At 61.4% G+C, this 16,762-nt stretch overlaps 1 protein-coding gene across 4 annotated transcripts; it reads right to left on the reverse strand.

Annotated features, from left to right (window-relative positions):
- Positions 1 to 1,609: 1,609 nt before the first annotated feature.
- KLC2 (kinesin light chain 2) lies at positions 1,610 to 13,000 on the reverse strand. 4 transcript variants are annotated; one of them, XM_034775141.1, is made up of 16 exons: positions 12,917 to 13,000; positions 10,327 to 10,576; positions 9,487 to 9,717; positions 9,163 to 9,256; positions 8,875 to 9,097; positions 8,317 to 8,404; positions 7,719 to 7,820; positions 6,487 to 6,660; positions 5,893 to 5,992; positions 5,651 to 5,700; positions 5,455 to 5,522; positions 4,992 to 5,100; positions 4,396 to 4,551; positions 3,926 to 4,050; positions 3,631 to 3,688; positions 1,610 to 3,001 (listed from the first exon to the last, which is right to left on the reverse strand). In XM_034775141.1, exons 2-16 carry the CDS (start codon positions 10,564 to 10,566, stop codon positions 2,918 to 2,920), a joined length of 1,902 nt encoding a protein of 633 aa, XP_034631032.1. In that variant the 5' UTR covers positions 10,567 to 10,576; positions 12,917 to 13,000; the 3' UTR covers positions 1,610 to 2,917. The 4 variants fall into 4 exon arrangements, with proteins under 4 accessions (XP_034631032.1, XP_034631031.1, XP_034631030.1 ...); XM_034775140.1 differs by lacking the exon at positions 12,917 to 13,000 and adding an exon at positions 12,506 to 12,556; XM_034775139.1 differs by lacking the exon at positions 12,917 to 13,000 and adding an exon at positions 12,458 to 12,479 and having other exon boundaries at positions 9,184 to 9,256.
- Positions 13,001 to 16,762: the final 3,762 nt, after the last annotated feature.

Raw genomic sequence — 16,762 nt, forward strand, 5'->3', positions numbered from 1 at the left:
ACACTGTGGAGAGGAGAGCTGGCTGAGGAGCTCCCAGCCTCTCCTGCCACCAGGGGGTGCTGTAGGGTGTGAAGCAGGAGCTCTGACTGGGGGAACTTCTGGCTACTCCAGCCCTGGCCTTTACAGGGGGCACTGTAAAGAGCATATCAGGGAATAGCAGAGTCCCGGGATGGCGCCTGTTATATCTCATGACATACAGATAGAGAAGGTGAAGAAAACACAAAATATTCCTGCTGGAAGGTTGAAACATAACGCTACTTTATTTCTGAGAAATCAGAATGAAAACACACACAAACCCAACATCAGAGAGAGACAAAGCAGGCTGCTCCTTAAAAAAAACAGAATGATTCAGTTCACCTCACGTTGCAGTAGGCTGACTAGCCACAAACCAACTCTGCTCAAACGCATGCAGGCTTTACTATAGAGCCCCTTAACCTGCAAGCAGAACCAGGAACCCTTACTGCATCCGAAGAAGTGGGCTGTAGTCCACGAAAGCTTATGCTCTAATAAATTTGTTAGTCTCTAAGGTGCCACAAGTACTCCTGTTCTTCTTTCAGCCTTTAAAGTGATAGCATGCAATTCCAGCATAGGCCTCAATACAGCTCATACTAGGGCTACCCTCCTGGGGTCCCATTGCTAGGGAACTCCCATAGCCAAGTGATGGGGAAATTCCCCCTGGGGCCTGCTTGGGCAAGGGCACCTCCCTTCCCCCCAAAAGCCTGACTCCTCTCTGAGATTGGGGAGCGGGTCAGCCAGGCCTTGAGGAGGGGCAGCGTGGAAGGGCTTCCAGCACCATTAAAAAGGTAAGGGCACACAAGTTGGCTTAGAGGTGGGGGACGAGCCATCACTGCTGGGGAAGGGTCTGGCTGCTCCAGTCCATCAGCATATCCAGCAGCTCTGATTGGCTTCCTTTCTCTAGGCAGCCAGGGAAAGGCAGCATCCCAATAGCATGGGCTGGGGTGACAGACTGTGGGATAAATGGGGACTGGGCACCTGTGGAATGAATACAAGGAAATGCCTATGTTTGGGGTAGGGACAGGTGTTGTCCATATGTAAATTTATGTAAATGTATTCAAATTGCTGGCAGGGGCACACTAGGAGGTGCTTTTCTTCAAGCCCCAGCTCCCAGAGCCCTGGGATGATGGGCCAATCACAGCCTTCCTTTCTGCACTGGTGGTGGAGAGATGCTGGGAAACGACTCCCCTGGCAGGGGCAAAGCAAGGTCCCACACGTGCTAGTTCTCAAACCTCACGAGGGCCTTAGCTGAACTCATACTGTGGGGCCTGGCCCATGGTGGCCGAGCCTGGGCCAGGAGGCAGTGACCTGCTTCCAGCAGAGGAGCTCAGAACTGAAACTGCAGCTGAGGATATCCAGGGCCTTAAACCACTAAGCTGGGCCCCATGGGGGGGCTGCCAGACTTGTCTCAAGGGGGCAGAGGCCAATTCCACAGATCTGGATTCCCCAATAATGTAACTTCTTGGTGCTGGAACAGAGATAGCATCCCCTAGTGGGGAACAGCCCCATGTCCCGTCCTCCCACCCTAGGGTCAGATCAGAGCCAGCACCCCCTGGAGGGGAAGGCCCCAAGAAGGCAGAGCCCCACACAGAGATTTTGAAGTACCTTTTATTTCTACAGCAACACTGATAAATCCAGAGCAAACTCAGCAGGTGCCCCACCCTCCAATGGGTTCCCCAACAGGGGAACAGGCAGGTGGGTAAAGCAGTGAAGGCTCAGGGGACCCCGGGGAGGGGAGGATGAGGAGGGACCTGAGCTAGGCCCCTCGCAGGTTAGGAGGAGATTTTCCATAGCAGCCTCTTCCCCCTCCCCCCCCGACTCCCCTCAGAGGGCAGTAACAGTGCCCCCTGCCCGCTCTGAGGCACAGCAGCGGTTGGGGACTATGCCTGTGTTCAATGGCAGAGTATAGAGATGTGACAGGCTGGGGAGGGAAATGAATTGTGTGACACCGACATCACCATTCCCGTCCCCCCAGGCCTCAGAGGGGCTAGTGTTTTCCAGTGTAAGGCTCAGGCTCTATCTAGAAGGAAATGAGACACCCCCCACCAGCAGCGGAGTTAGTGTTGAAGAGCCAGGGGGGAGTGGGGCGGGTTCACCAGCTTGCACCAGGACCATGCAAACCAGGGGGGGCAGTAGTGACAACACATGCGCCAGCCTCCTTCAGCCAGGAGGGCTTGCCCCCTGCTATGGGGCAGGGAGGATTCTGGGTAGGTGGAGGGTGCAGAGAAGGTGGGGGAAGACAGCTCACAGGAGCTAGATACCGAGCAGCAGCAGCTTCTGCATCTGAACGGACAAAGGGGGAGGGATTTCCCAGCCGGTCTGGGGGCAGCATGGGGCAAACGGGGGGCTCCCCGCCAGAGGGGACTCCCTGAGAACAAAACATAAATACAAAGGAAAAACGACCCAGTAGTGAGGGGGGCAGCTGTAACTCACCTCCTGCTCCCCTTCTCCAACCCAGCAGCAGAGTTCCAGAGGTTTCCTCCTGAACGCCCCCCCCTACACCTCCCCACCAGCACCCCCCAGCCCCACAGACGAGTCTCCCCAGCCCAGCCCAGCATCACATCCCTAGCCCGAGGGGTGACGGCAGCTCAGGGCATCTAAGGGCAGCTAAGGGGGTGGAGCTGGGGGATGAAGGGGCACCCCCCACTCCCAATAGGGAATTGTCCCTACAGCAGCATGTGAGTGAATGGCCTGAGATCCCAGAGCAGGAGGGGCCAGGCCGTGCCACACGGAGGGTGGGGAGGCCCTAGTCTCTATCTGGGGATACGGCCCTCCCCCGTCACTACACACTGGGTGGAGAGGGGAGCCAGCCAATGGAGGTGTAACAGCAGGTGTGGTCTCCTCTACTGTGGCCCACGGGAGTTGTGGGGGTATCTGTGGGGGTGTCTGTAGGGATCCAGGGTCACCCCAGCAAGGAACTGCGTCTGGACAGGTCCACAGTGCTGGCGCTCAGGCCCCGGCTCTCTGAGAGGCTGTTGCTGGTTGGCTGCAGGGGACAGAGAAGGTCGGGGGGGCGGGGTTAGACAGGGCCACTCCCTTAGATAGGGATGAAGCTGGGCAGGGGAGGGGGTCAAGGCCTGAGGCAGGAGATGGGGACTCCTGTGACCCCTGCCTCTCCCCCTCCACATACATACAGGGGAACATTCAGAAGAGTTCCCCATCCCCCACCCAAGCACCTGTGGGACCCCCTGGCCCTGAGGGCATGTGGGGCTGTAAGCTAGGCATGACCCTGGGGTGGGGGGGTTCGTGAGCAGCGGACTGGGACAGTCAGTGCTGACATGAGCTTGGCAGGCAGAGCAGGGAGCTCCCACCATGGGCAGATGCCCACACAAACACACCCCTGCAGGTGTGTGGCCCCTTCCCCTCCCTGTGCGGGGGGTCTGGCATAGGCCCAATCCAGCATCCCCACAGCACCTGGGGGGCCCAGCTCGAGGGCATAACAAGGTTCCCTCCCCCCAGTAGTGACCAGCATCCGCCCCCGGGGGACAGGGCTGCAGCAGTGTCTGGGGGCAGGAGTCAGGCCAGGGGCAGCAGGCGGGGGCATGAGGTGGGTGGCAAGCTTGAGGGGAGGGGCCCACGCTGCATGCCCCTATTCTGCCCCTGCCCACTTCTCACCGGGCTCGACTCCTCCATGCTCTTGTTGAGGAAGTTCAGGGAACTGGCCCGTTTCATCCTGAAGGGGAAGAGAACAGAGTCCCAGCAGAGTCAGAGAGAGAACCCAGGAGTCCGGGCTCTCGTTCCCCCACCTCTCCTCACAGAGATAGAACCCAGGAGTCCTGCCCTCACTCCTCAAGGCACACATGGGCAGAGGCTGGTGAGGGATAAGTCCAATAGGAAGGGCTGGAGGAAAGGGGATGCCCAAGAGACAGACAGACAGAGCTGGACAGCAGAATATGGGGGCTGAACTCACCCCAGGTTCCTGGGCTCCTGGGGGCTGCTCCCCTGCAGCTTCTTCACCAGCATCTCGCTGCTCCGGCGCAGGGCGTCCCGCAGCTTCCCAAAGGAGCCACTCCGGCGCAGGCCTCCAGAGCCATCCTGGGGGGCAGGACGAGTCACACGGGGACACCCTGACAGACCCCGCCTGACACTCCCCTGCAAATACACCCCATCTGGAGCAGGGCTCCGGAGCAGGCCTGGGGTGGGAGATGGAGTTCGGGGGGGGGTATCCCCATGTGATCCCCCATATCCCACACACCCGTGATTTCCACCCCATGGCTCTGCTTGGGGTGAGAGGAGGTGGGGTGGGCCCCTGGGGCCGACCCGGGGGGGATACCCAGCGGGGGCTGACTGCAGGGGGATGTGGGGGAGATGCTTGGTGGAGATACCATGCTAAGAGGCCCCTGGCATTCTGGCCCTGCCCCCTGCAGCAGTGTCTCTCACCCCAGCCCATTCCGTGCCTATCCCGTCCTCGGGCTCGGGCCCGTTCTCAGCCTTGGCAGCACTGTTGGGCAGGCTCTCCCGGCTGGGCCGGCGCTCCGACCGGCCCCCGTCCTTCAGCAGCTCCACCACCCTGGTCTGGCTGATGGCGTGCACACCCTGTGGGGAGACCACCGGCATCCAATTGTTCTCAGGGAAATGCAAGACACTCTTCTTTTTTAAAAATAAACCCACTTAAAATGACATTTGACATCCTGGCAACCTGTGTGAAGGTTGGGAGGGGACAGGGAGCTAGGACTCCTGGGTTCCATCCATAGCTCTGGGAGGGGAGTTTCCTGCTTCCTGATTTCAATAATAATTAAAATCATTCCACCGGGGGGAGACAGAGATCAGAACACCACAACACAGACAGAATCCAGGGGTCCTGGCTCCCAGCCCCCTGCTCTAACCCACTATACACCCCTCCCCTCGCAGAGCTGGGATAGAACCTAGGGGTCCTGGCTCCCAGCCCCCTACGCTAACCCACTAGACCAAGTGGAGTGGGGAAGGGAATTGGAGGAAACCAGTTCAGCCCCCTCTCTCCCCGGGCCTGGTGGTACCTGCTTGCGGGTTTTCATGGCACACTCCTCCAGCGTCTCAGCGGCCTCCAGCTTGCCCTGGCGCCGGTACAGAGCCCCCAGGCTCTTCAGGGTCGTGTTCACTGTGGGGCTGTGGGCAGGAGAGGGGACCCAGAGGGAGCGATAAGTAACAGCCTGCTCAGCACAGTGTGTCACAGGGGAAACTGAGGTAGAGGGGGAGAGGCTCAACCAACATAAAACAGGGAGAGAGCTGGGGATAGCAGCTAGGAGTCCTGGCTCCCACCCCACCTGTTCCAACCCACTAGACTCCCCCTGACCCCCAGAGCAGGGATACAACCCAGGAGTCCTGGCTCCCAGTCCCCCTTCCTCTAATTCCCAGACAGTTGCTGTGAGGGGGTGGAGCCTGAATGATGAGCGGGGTGTAGGAGAGCACTGCCACCCTCCAATGGGGCTCTGGATGTTGTCCCCCAGAAGCCGAACTCACCTGTCCACCTTGCAGGCCTTGTACCAGCTGCCGTACTCCCTGTAGGGGACACTGTCCTTGCGCCTGTCCTGTGGGGGGCATAGACAGACAGGATACTCCCAGTCACTGTGCAGGGGGAGCAACCAGGGCAGGTCCCCTCAGCATCCCACTGAGACCCCAGTGCTCCTGACAGCCCTGCACTCCCACGCCCAGGTACCTTGCTCTCCTCGCGTTCCTCTGCATGCATCCAGATTGGCTTGTTCTCTCCTGCAGGGACAGACAGGGAGGGGTGGGTTACAGTAGCACTCCAATGGCTCCTGCCCCGCACAGCTGCCTCTGGAGTGGGACTGCAAGGGGAGAGCCCCATCCCACTCCCTGCAGCACAGCGCCTCTTAATGCCATACTGGGGCATTGGGGCCAGCCCTGACAGAGAGGAGAGTGCCCCCATCCCAGACTCACCATTGACTGAGCCAAACTCCTTCTCGTGCGCCTGAGTCAGGATCTCCTTGTACAGCGCCTCGGCCTCTTTGTACTTGCCCTGTTTCAGGTAGCAGGATGCCTGTGGGGCAGAGCCAGGGTCAGCATGGTGAGCATGGGCGTCTACTCGCGGATCCTGAGGGCAGGAAGGGCCAAGCAGGGGCAGGGCCAAGCACGGAGGGCTGTCTCTGTCCAGGCTGCTGGGCACAGACACCTGGTGGTTCCTCTCTGCTACCCAGCTCTGGCCTGCACTGCCCAATCTGGCCACAAGGGGGCGAGGCTGGGCCAGGCAGTCTCCGAGGTGGGGGCAGCATTCTCTGCCTCCCCACGGGGCCTTTGCCCTCATGTGCCCCGTTCCCTTGAGAAGCCCAGAGCCCACGTTCAGCCCTGGGGAAGGGCAGATGCTGCCCTCGCCATCTGCAGGGGGAAACATAGGCACCGCGAAGGGATGGGTCCTGCACACAATCCCACAGTGTCAACAGAGGGGCTAGAACCCAGGAGTCCGGGATCCTCTCCCCCACCCGGCGTGCGTGTGCGGGGGCTGTCTGCCTGCCTGCACTCGGCACCAGCTCTCACCAGGTTGTTCTTGGTCTTGGCAACGTTGGGGTCATCGGGCCCCAGGCGGCTCTCGTAGATCTCCAGCGCCCGCCCATAGTAGTACTGCACCTCCTCCGCCTTGCCCTGGTTCTGACACAGCAGTGCCAGGTTGTTCAGCTGCTTTGCCACGTCGGGGTGGAACCGACCCAGCACCTGGGGGCAGGGGGACGATGACAAAGTGGGAAGTTTTGGCAATAGATTTGACAAAGCCTATGTGTGCCTCAGTTTCCCCTGCTCTTTCTCTGGCTACCCGGGGTGGGGGGAAGGGATGAAGCTGGTTCTCTGGGCAGGCTAAGGGACACAGCGGTGGGTGTACGTCACCTAGCTGTCTGAGTGGAGTGAATGAGTCATTAAAAGGGCCATGCAAGACTGACCAGAGGAAAACCCGACAAGACAATGGCAAACCCAATCGCCAGGACACTGACCCCCAGCAACTAGCGCCCCGAGGGAGGAGGGGCCCCCTGCCTCTCAGCCGGGAAGCGGAGCAGAGACCCCAGCTGGAGACCAGAGGGCTGGGAGGAGACAGACTGGCTGATGGACGGGGCCTGGGCGCTCTCCCCTGGGGACTGACTGTCAGAGAGTGACAGAGCCTGTCTGGGCTGACCGTCAGGCATTACCTTCCTTTGCCTGTGCTAACCTGGGGGCTTCCCACACTGTGGTCCCGGTGACCATGAACCCGGCGGTTTGATGTCAGTGTATTAACCCCTGCAGAGTGGACAAGTCTCCACCAGGAACAGGGGGGCTGAGGGCCAGTCTCAGCAGGCAGGCAGGGAGGCCGCGTGGCCTGCCCTGGAGGAAGAGTGAGGCCCCTGGGCTCTGGCATGCTAAGGGGTTTCTCCAAGAGACTGATCAAGAGCTGGGGGTGCAGCCCAGATCCTGTGGATCTGGTACACGGGATCAAAAAGCACCCTGGGGACTCACCCAGCTCTGCCCCCGACTCACATGGCATCCCCTGCCCTGCCCAGATCACGCTGCACCACACTGCCAACCCCCAGCTGCACCTGCTCCTGGGTTCCCCAGCCTGCTTCCCTACCTGTACCACCTTCCGGCCCCATGGCTGCACCCCCTCACTGACCCCACCCTCAGCTGTATCCCCTCTCACAGACCCACCCAATGGCCACGCCCACTTGCCAACCCCCCAGCCTCCATCCATCCCCGCTCACTGATCTGCAGCCCACCCCTCACAGCCATGACCCAGCACTGCCCCCCACCTTCTCGCGGATCTCCAGCGCTCTCTTGCACAGCGGCTCGGCCTCCTTGTATTTGCCCCTCTTGCCGTACAGCACAGCCAGGTTGTTCAGGGTGGCAGCCACCTGCGGGGGCAGAGGGGTGTCATCGTCCACGCAGCACGGCAGCCCCTGGCCACAGTTCCCGCCAGCCCCCCACAGTGGGTCCCCGCTCTGCCCAGGGGGAGTTCATGGCACTTTCAGACCCTAGCCCCTGGGATGAGTCTGGGGTAACAGTGCAGCGCAGACTTGAGCCACCCACCTACAACACCCATCCCCCCTGCTCTAGCCACCAGACTCTACTCCCTCAGCCAGGGACAGAACCCAGGAGTCCTGGCTCCCAGCCCCCCCGCTGTAACCACTACACCCCACTCCCCCCATCCCAGCCAGGGACAGAACCCAGGAGTCCTGGCTCCCAGATGCCGCTCTAACCATTACACCCCACTCCCCTCCCAGGGCTGGCGACAGAAACCCGGAGGAGTCCCAGCTCCCTGTTTTAAGCCACTAGGCCTGACTCCCCTCTGTGAGCCGGGGATAGAACCCAGGCATCGTGACTCCCAGCCCCCAGCCATGGCACACTCACAGCAGGGTGGTCCTTGCCCAGGGTTTTTTCTCGGATGGCCAGCGCGTCGTTGAGAAGATGAGCAGCCTCCTTGTACTTGTTCTGGTCCCTGTGGCGCGGGCAGAGGGTCCCCAGTCAGACCCATGTGCTACAAGCCCTGAGGGTAGGGGCCCTGAGCACAGCCCTGGGGTGGGGGAGGCTCTTGCTGTCCAAACGTAGCAGGGACCCCCATTTCCAAGGCCCACCAAGCCCTTGGATCCCCGCTGAGGCTAACACCCAGATGGCCATTTATGGCCAAGCGGGGTGGGTACTGCCAGGAACTGAGACCACCCAAACTGGCTGACTTTCTCACTGGCGCCAGATCAGAGCTGGTGCCTCCTGAGGGGAAAGACCTCATGTCCTATTCCCTGCCCCCCTAAGCCAGCCAGTCCCTACCCCCTGGTGCCAGATCAGAGCCGGCGCTCCCTAGAAGGGAAAGGCCCCATGTTCCATTCTCCAGACCCAGCCGGTCCTGCCCTCTGGCACCAGATCAGAGCTGGTGCCCCAGAGAGGTGGAAGGCCCCATTTTCAATTCCCCACCTGTACACCAATGCCAGGATGTTGAGCATGGTGGCCACATCGGGGTGGTCATGGCCCGAGGTCTTCTCCAGGTCCTCCAGTGCCTGCTTGCAGAGCGGCACGGCCACCTCGTAGCGCCCCTGTGAGGCGTACTGGATCACCAGGTTGTGCAGTGTGCGCAGCCGTGCTGGGATCTCATAGCCCCCGTGCTGGGCCGCGGCCTCCCCGCTGCCGGGCGTCGGCCCTGCGGGAGAGAGAGGCCGTGAGGGCCCACAGGCAGAGAGCTGGCCCCTGCCCTGCAGCACTCACCTTGGCAGCCGGGCAGCTCACCTTGGCCCTGGTCATCATCGCTGGGGAACAGGTCATCTAGCGAGTCCTTGGCTGCCTCTCCATTCTTCTCCTCCTGGGCAGGGAGAAGGCAATGAGGGCTGGAGCTTTCCCACGCAAGCCTGGGGAGCAGGTGGGAGCCCAGCCCCACGCTGCTGTTCTAACCACTAGACCTCGCTGCCCTCCCAGAACCGCAGAGAGAACCCAGGAGTCCTGGTTCCCGCCCACCATGCTCTAACCCACTAGACTCCACTCCCATCCCAGAGCTGGGAGAGAACCCAGGAGTCCTGGCTCTGGGGGACGCACCGAGGGGGAGATGTCATCATCAAACTTCTTGATCTGGTTCATGAACTCCAGGTGCTTCTTCTCCTCCTCCAGCTGCGCCACGGCCTGCTCGCTGCGCTGCAGCTTCTGCTGGGTGCCCGCCAGCTCGTCCCGCAGCCACTGGTTCTCCTGCACCAGGCGCCGCACCTGGGCCCGCAGCTTCTGCTTCTCCGACTCCACCGCACTCAGGTGGCTCGACAGAGCAATGATCACCTGGGGGGATGCGAGATGGGACAAGCCCCATGGCAACCACAGCCCTCCCCTTATCCCCCAACACCCACTGCCCCCTGCAACTACAGCCCTCCCCCTGCCCCCTGGCACCCACTGCCCCCCATAACTACATCCCTTTCAACGCCCTCCTGCCCCGTGACCTCCCCACCCCCTGACAGGTACCCACTGTTCCCCCACCTAACACTGCCTCCCTGTGTTCCCCAGCCTCCATCCCCCTCACCCTCCCCACTCCCCTTGCCCCCCCACCAGCCTCTCTCTCCCTCACAGGAACTCCTTGCCCTCCTCCACCCCACAGGCCCCGCTGCCCCCCTCTCCCCCCAACTCCACAAGAGCCCTGACACTACCCACAGGCCACATCTGCCCCCAGGGTGGGGCCGCTGTCCCTTTTCAGACAGAAACTGGACTTGCCTCCAGGGTCATGCTGCCAGCAACAGACCTGGGACTAGAACCCAGGAGTCCTGGTTCAAAGCCCCAGCCCCCGCCCTAACCCACTAGGTCCCAGAGCTGGTATAGAACCAGGAATCCTGGCTCTCCCCCCCTCCCTCCCCCAACAACAATTATAACCAATTCACGTCCCTGTGCAGGCCTCACCTGGGCCTCCCCCAGCCCCAGCTCGATGGCATCCAGGGACTTGCGCAGCAGGCTGGACTTCTCCTGCACAGCGCTGGCCTCATGCTGCTTGTCCAGGCAGTTCCTGGGGTCCAGCAGGCTGGCCAGGATGGAGTGGTGCTCACTGCGCAGCGTCTCCAGGCCTTGGATCACTGCCTTGGTGCCCAGCACAATCTCATCCTGGCTCAACTTCTCCTCTCGCGGGTACACCATGGTCGCCATGGCCAGGCTCCTGCGGGGGGTGGGCTATGAGACAGGGACCTAGCACAACTACACTCCGCCCCCCCCGCAACACACATTCAGGGCCTCAGCACAGCCAGGCCTCAGAACAGAACCCAGGAGTCCTGGCTCCCAGCCTGCCCGCTCTAACCACGAGCCCCCCCCCTCCCCCCCCCCCCACACACACACACCTGGAAACCGAACCCAGGAGTCCTGGCTCCCAGCCCCCTGCTCTAACCACTAGACCTCACTCCCCTCCTAAAGCTGGACTAGAACCCAAGTCCTGACTCCCACCCTGATCCCCTGTACCCCCAAATCTAACCACTAGATGCCACTCCTTGATGCCCACCGTGTCCCTTTAATTTCTGTCCTCGTTCGGCTGGGGAGGGGAGTGTCTGGGGGAGACGCCTGGGGGAAGGGGTACAAGGGGGAATCTGGGGACGCATGGGAGAGGGTACATGGGCTCCCTCATCTCTCTGGAATGACCCCTGGTTCCCGCGGTTGCAGTTCCAGCCTCCCCCAGCAGGGGGCCGGCAGCCCAGACGATAGCGACGCAATGCGGTGCAGGGCACACGAGTTGCTCAGCCAGCGGCTCCCTGCACAGCTCTGGGGCCGAATGGGACCCCCAATCACTCCCCCTCCCGGGGCGGAAGAGACAGAGATCGTTCTCTGCCTCGCCACCACCTTCCCCCCCTGCTGCACCTTGAAACTGCCCCACTGCACCCCGCCTCTCGCCCCCACCACTGCACCCCGCCTCTCCCCCCCGACCACTGCCCCCACCACTGCACCCCATCTCCCCCCCGACCACTGCCCCCACCACTGCACCCCGCCTCTCCCCCCCGACCACTGCACCCCGCCTCTCCCCTCCCGACTCCCCACTGCACCTGGAAACTGTCCCAGCACTATCGGTGCTAGAACTAGGGCGGGGGGGTGCTACTGCATCCCCAGGCTTGAAGTTTTTTCTATCATACACAGGGTTATAGTTCGGTTCAATGGCTCTCAGCACCCCCACTGTACAAGTTGTTCCAGCACCCTTCCCCAGCGCACCCCGCATCTCCCCAACGCCCCACTGCACCTTGAAACTGCCCCCACTGCTCCCCTCTGCACCCGTCATCTGTCCCGACCCCCCACTGCACCTTGAAACTGCCCCCACTGCTCCCTCATCTCCCCGGACTCCTCACTGCACCTTGAAACTGCCCCCACTGCTCCCTCATCCCGCCCTCCCCCCATGCATAGTCTCCATCACCGCACCCTCGCCCAGCGCATTCTGGAGCTCTCGGGCGGGACAAGCTCCCCCCTGCACACACCCCGGAGTCATTCTGAGACTCCCGCCGCCCGGCCCCCCCCCGGGGGGCCCCCCCGCCCCCCCCCCCGGACCCAAGGCTTCCCTCCCTCCCGCCCGCCTTATACCTCAGCGCCCCGTGCAATTCCGCCTCCCCCCGGCCCCAGCCCCGCCCGCGTCCTTCACCTGCCCCCGTCTGCCCAGCCCGGCGCGCTCAGTCCGCAATGCGCCCTCCGCACCGCTGCCCCGCCGCTCGCTCCGCCTCCCCTGCAGCCAGAGCGAACGGAGCGGCGGCCTCGGCACTGGCCGGGCAGCCACGGGGGGCCTCTGGCCCAACCCTCCCCCCGTCCAGTAACCGCCCCCCGCATCGCCCGGGGCCATTCCAGATGTGGTGGAACCCACCCCAGTGCCCCCATGCCACCTGAGCCCATTCTAGATGTGCAGTAATCCCAACACCCATCCCGTACCACTCAGGGCCATTCCAGATGTGCAGTAACCCTCCCCCACTACACTCTCATACCTCTGGGTCCCTTCCAGGTGAGGAGAAGCCAGAGATGGTGTAATCCCCCCATCCCCACTGCCCTTCCAGACACTTCTCCTCTCAACACATACCCCATAGCCGGGGCCACTCCAGATGTGAGAGAGCAACACCCTCCGTACCTCACTGGGTCATTCCAGATCTGGAAGAAATCCCCCAGTACCGTCCTCCCCATACTGACGAAGTCATTCCAGATGTGGAGTCCCCTTTTCCCAACCCTAAATGTCATAGTCCCCTCCCCACACCAGGCAGGCCCTCTCCACCACGCTAGATGAACAAACTCCGCAATACTCCCGGCCCCCCCGCCAGGGCCATTCCAGATGTGCCCCCCTGCCAGCCCTTCCAGGTCCCCAGTGGACACACACACCCCTGGTCCCCGCTGGACCCAGAGCCCCCCATGTCCTGCCCTTCCAGGTCCCCACTGGACCCAGGCCCCCCCCAGCCCGGCAAATACGGGCTGACCCCAGCTCCCTGTTAGACAGACCCGCCCCTCCCCACACCTGAGTCCTCCCCCCGCGTTGCCCCGCCCCTACCTGCGACAGGCTCCGCCCCCTTCTCTCTCCCTCTCCTCCGGTCTCAGCTCCGACCTGCAGCAGCCGCCGACCCCATCCCGCCCCGCCCCATCGCTACCCAGCAGCACCCGCGGCCGTACCCTGTGATCCCCCACACTGACTGCCGTAAAGGGGAAGCGGCTTGCGACGACTTAGTGTCTGGCGAGCAGAAAGCCAGCACCTTAAAGGGGAGGAGCAGAGCGTTAAAGGGAGCGGGCGTTAAAGGGGAGGTGTTGGGGGGGGGGCTGGGTTCTTCCCCAGCGTTGGGCAGGGAGTGGGATATAGTGGTTAGAGCCGGGGTGGCTTAAGGGAGCCAGGCGGGGCCAGGACTCCTGGGTTCTATGCCCAGACCTGTCATGACTGGTAGCGGGACTGGGTCAGCGCTGCCCAAAAGCACAATGGCTGGGGGGCAGCGCCTCCCTTGCTGCGGCAGTTGGCAGGAGCAGTGCAGCAGGCAGGGGGCTGCAGGGAGAGGAAGATGGGGCTCATGATTCAGGCAGGTAAAGGCTGCCCTGGAGTCTATCACTGCCTCTGCCACCGAGTTCCTGTGTGCTGCTGGGCAAGTCACGTCATCCAGACTTAGTGGTCACTAATGGTGTGTTCCTCGTTCTCTGGGTGTCTGGCTTGAGCCCCTGGGGTCTGATTTGCAGAAGTGCGGAGCACTCACCGCTGCATCGGAAGTCAATGGGAGCTGGGCTTTGCACACACAAATGCCATATAATGCTAAGTAAAAACCAGCCACTATCTGTCTCCACTGGGACACCCAACATTAGTGGAGACTTTTGCCCTTCATCTCTCTGTGCCTCAGCTTGCCCTGTGGCACACAGGGGTAATACCCCCTCTCACCTCAGCAGGGTCTTGGGAAGACAAATTAATGTGCAGGGATCTTGGCTTCCCGTCTGGGCTCGGAAGAGGCGAGTACTTCAGTGGGCACAGACTTCTGCTTCATCCCCTCCAAGGTGTCCCAGGCCTGTCTCTTTCCCAGCCTTGGGTCATCATCCCCCTACCATTCTTCTCAGCGAGCCAGGCCCAGTCTCCAGGTATCAAGCTTCCTATCCTAGTCCCCGTCAGAACCCCCAGCTCCCAGGCACATTTTCATTTGCCCCAGCATGGTGGCATCAAAAGCAGGAGTCATAACCCTATGGCACCAGGCCACTCCAAGTCCCAATCTGCATCCTACCAGCCTCAGCCTCCTCCCCACCACCCCAGCTCATTGGGGCCGGGCCAGCGTACTACTACTCTCTACCCCACCACCACTCCAGCTCTTGGCCCCCTCAGCATTTGAATCAGGCAGCTTCCTCTTCTGTGGTGCCTGGGCAGACTGGGGTGTGTGTGTGTGTGGGGAGGGGCTCATGGAGAGCACAAGAAAGACAGGCCCCCTGCTCATAATTCCAGCACCCAGCCTGCAGCAGCCCAGAGCTGCAATTCCGGGGAAAGCCCTGCACCCCCAGGCTGGAACATGCTCAGGGTGGACAGAATCTGCCCAGAATGTAGCTGGAAAGCTTCAAGCAAGTTTACTGTGCGAACTGCGATTCTTCAAAGGTTTATAACTTGGCCAAATTCGGGACAACGTTGAAGGGATGGCAGAAAGCACAGCCCTGGCACACAGGCCAGCCCCTGGCCAAGTTTCACTGTACAGAGTTCCTCTCCCGTTCCATCCTAGCCCCACTGCAATCCCATTCCACCCCACATGCTCCACTGAAACCGCTCTCACGCAGTCTCTAATGACCTCTTCTTAGCCAAAGCTCAGAACCGGTACTCCAGCCTCATCACCCTTCAACTGGCAGCTGCCTTCGACACCATTGGCCATGAGCCTCTTCTTGAGATCTTGTCCTCTCCTGGTTCCCCTCCTAACTCTCTAATCATTCCTTTAGTGTGTCCTCCAGAAGATCCCCCTCACCCCCACCTCTCCTGCTTTCTGTGGGTGTTCCACAGGGCTCTGCCCTTGGCCCCCTTCTCTTCTCCCTCTTCCTCTTAGTTCTGGGTAATCTCATCCTCGAACACAAATTCAACTACCATCTCTATGCTGCTGACTCACAGATCTACCTCTCTGCTCCAGACCCGTCCCCTCCTGTCCACACTGAAATCCCAGCCTGCCTCTGCCATCACTTCATGGCTGTCTAGCTCAAAATGGCTAAAACAGAGTTGGCTACCCCCTCCCTGCTTCCTCCTTTCTAAGTCACTGACGACACCATCACCATCTAGTCCAGGGGCGGGCAAACTACAGCCTGTCAGACCATTTAATCCAGCCCTCAGCTCCCGCCGGGGAACGGGGTTGGGGGTTTGTCCTGCTCTGCGCGGCTCCCAGGAAGCAGCCGGCATGATTCCGCTCCGGCTCCTACGTAGCACGCGGAGGCGTGACCAGGCGGCTGTGCGCGCTGCCCTGTCCGCAGGCGCTATCCCCACAGCTCCCATTGGCCGCGGTTCCTGGCCAATGGGAGCTGCAGGGGTGGCGCCTGCAAACGGAGCAGCGCGCACAGCTGCCTGGCCACACCTTAGAGCCGAGGGGGGGACATGCTTCCGGGAGCTGTTTGTGGTAAGCACCACCCGGAGCCTGCATCCCTGATCCCCCTCCCACCCTCTGAACCCCTCAATCCCAGCCCATAGCCCCCTCTTGTACCCCAAGCCCCTCATCCCCAGCCCCACCCCAGCCCTCACCCCCCCATGTCCCAACAGCCTGCCCCATCTCTGATCCCCCTCCCACCCTCCAAACCCCTCAGTCCCAGCCTGGAGCCCCCTCCTGCACCCCAAACCTCTCATCCCCGGCCCCCCCAAAGCCCTCACCCCCCTGCACCCTGACTTCCTCATTTCTGGCCCCCGCACCCCTACCCCCAATTTCATGAGCATTGATGGCCCGCCATACAATTTCCATACCTTGATATGCCCCTCCGACCAAAAAGTTTGCCCTCCCCTGATCTAGTCTGGCCTCATGTACAGCACAAACCAGAGAATTTCACCATTACCCCTGTATTCGGCCCAATCACTTGTGTTTGACTAAAGCCTCTTCCAGAAAGGGGTACAGTCTGAATTTGAAGACACCAAGAGATTACTGATTTGCACCACTCACTCCATCAATCACCCTCTGGTTCCTTATTTCTAATGTGTCTGCCTTCAGCTTCCAGCCATTGGTCCTTGTTCTGCTTTTCTCTGTTAGGTTAAAGAGCCCTTTAGGTCCCAGTATCTTCTCCCAGGAAGGTGTTTATATCCCATAACCAGTTCACTTCTCAATCACAGACTGAGCTCTAAATCCACAGGCAGCTGTTTTCTCCAGCCCGCAAGTAATTTTTGCAGCTCTTTTTTGCATCCTCTGCAATTATTCAACATCCTTTGAAAAATATGGTCCCCAGAACTGGCTGCACTGTTCCAGGATGGGTCTCACCAATGCCGTAGACAGAGTAAAATCCCCTCCCTGCTCCTACTCACTACGCCTCTGTTCAGGGCCGGCTCCAGGCACCAGCCCAACAAGCTTGTGCTTGGGGCGGCACCTGGAGGGGGGCGGTGTGGTGCTCCGGCTCCGGCCGCCAGGGAGAGCGGAGCCGCAGTGGGCTCGCCGCCTTCGCCGGCGCTCTGTCCACCGGGGAGAGCGGAGCCCCGGCCGGGCTCTCTGCCCTCCTCCCGGGGCTCCAGCTGCCAGCAGAGCTGCGGCGGGCTCGCCGCCCTCCCCCCGGCGCTCTGGCTGGTCGGGGAGAGCGGCCCGCAGCCGGGCTCGGCCCCCTCCCCTGCCGCGCTGGGGGGGGAGGGGGGGCGGCGGGAGGCTTTTTTGCCTTGGGCGGCAAAAAAGCCAGAGCCGGCCCTGCCTCTGTTTATACAGCCCTGGGTTGCACTGGC

Source organism: Trachemys scripta, chromosome 7 (assembly GCF_013100865.1).
Source record: "Trachemys scripta elegans isolate TJP31775 chromosome 7, CAS_Tse_1.0, whole genome shotgun sequence".
Taxonomy (NCBI): domain Eukaryota; kingdom Metazoa; phylum Chordata; order Testudines; family Emydidae; genus Trachemys; species Trachemys scripta.

Bases quoted from the DNA above. Each gene is read 5' to 3' on its own strand.
- KLC2 (XM_034775138.1), bottom strand. The intron at 6,661-7,718 runs GTGGGGGGCAGT...CCCTGCCCCCAG, and splicing joins CGCTGGAGATCCGCGAGAAG to GTGCTGGGTCGGTTCCACCC. The intron at 3,689-3,925 runs GTGAGTTCAGCC...CTTCCCCTTCAG, and splicing joins CAGGAGCCCAGGAACCTGGG to GATGAAACGGGCCAGTTCCC.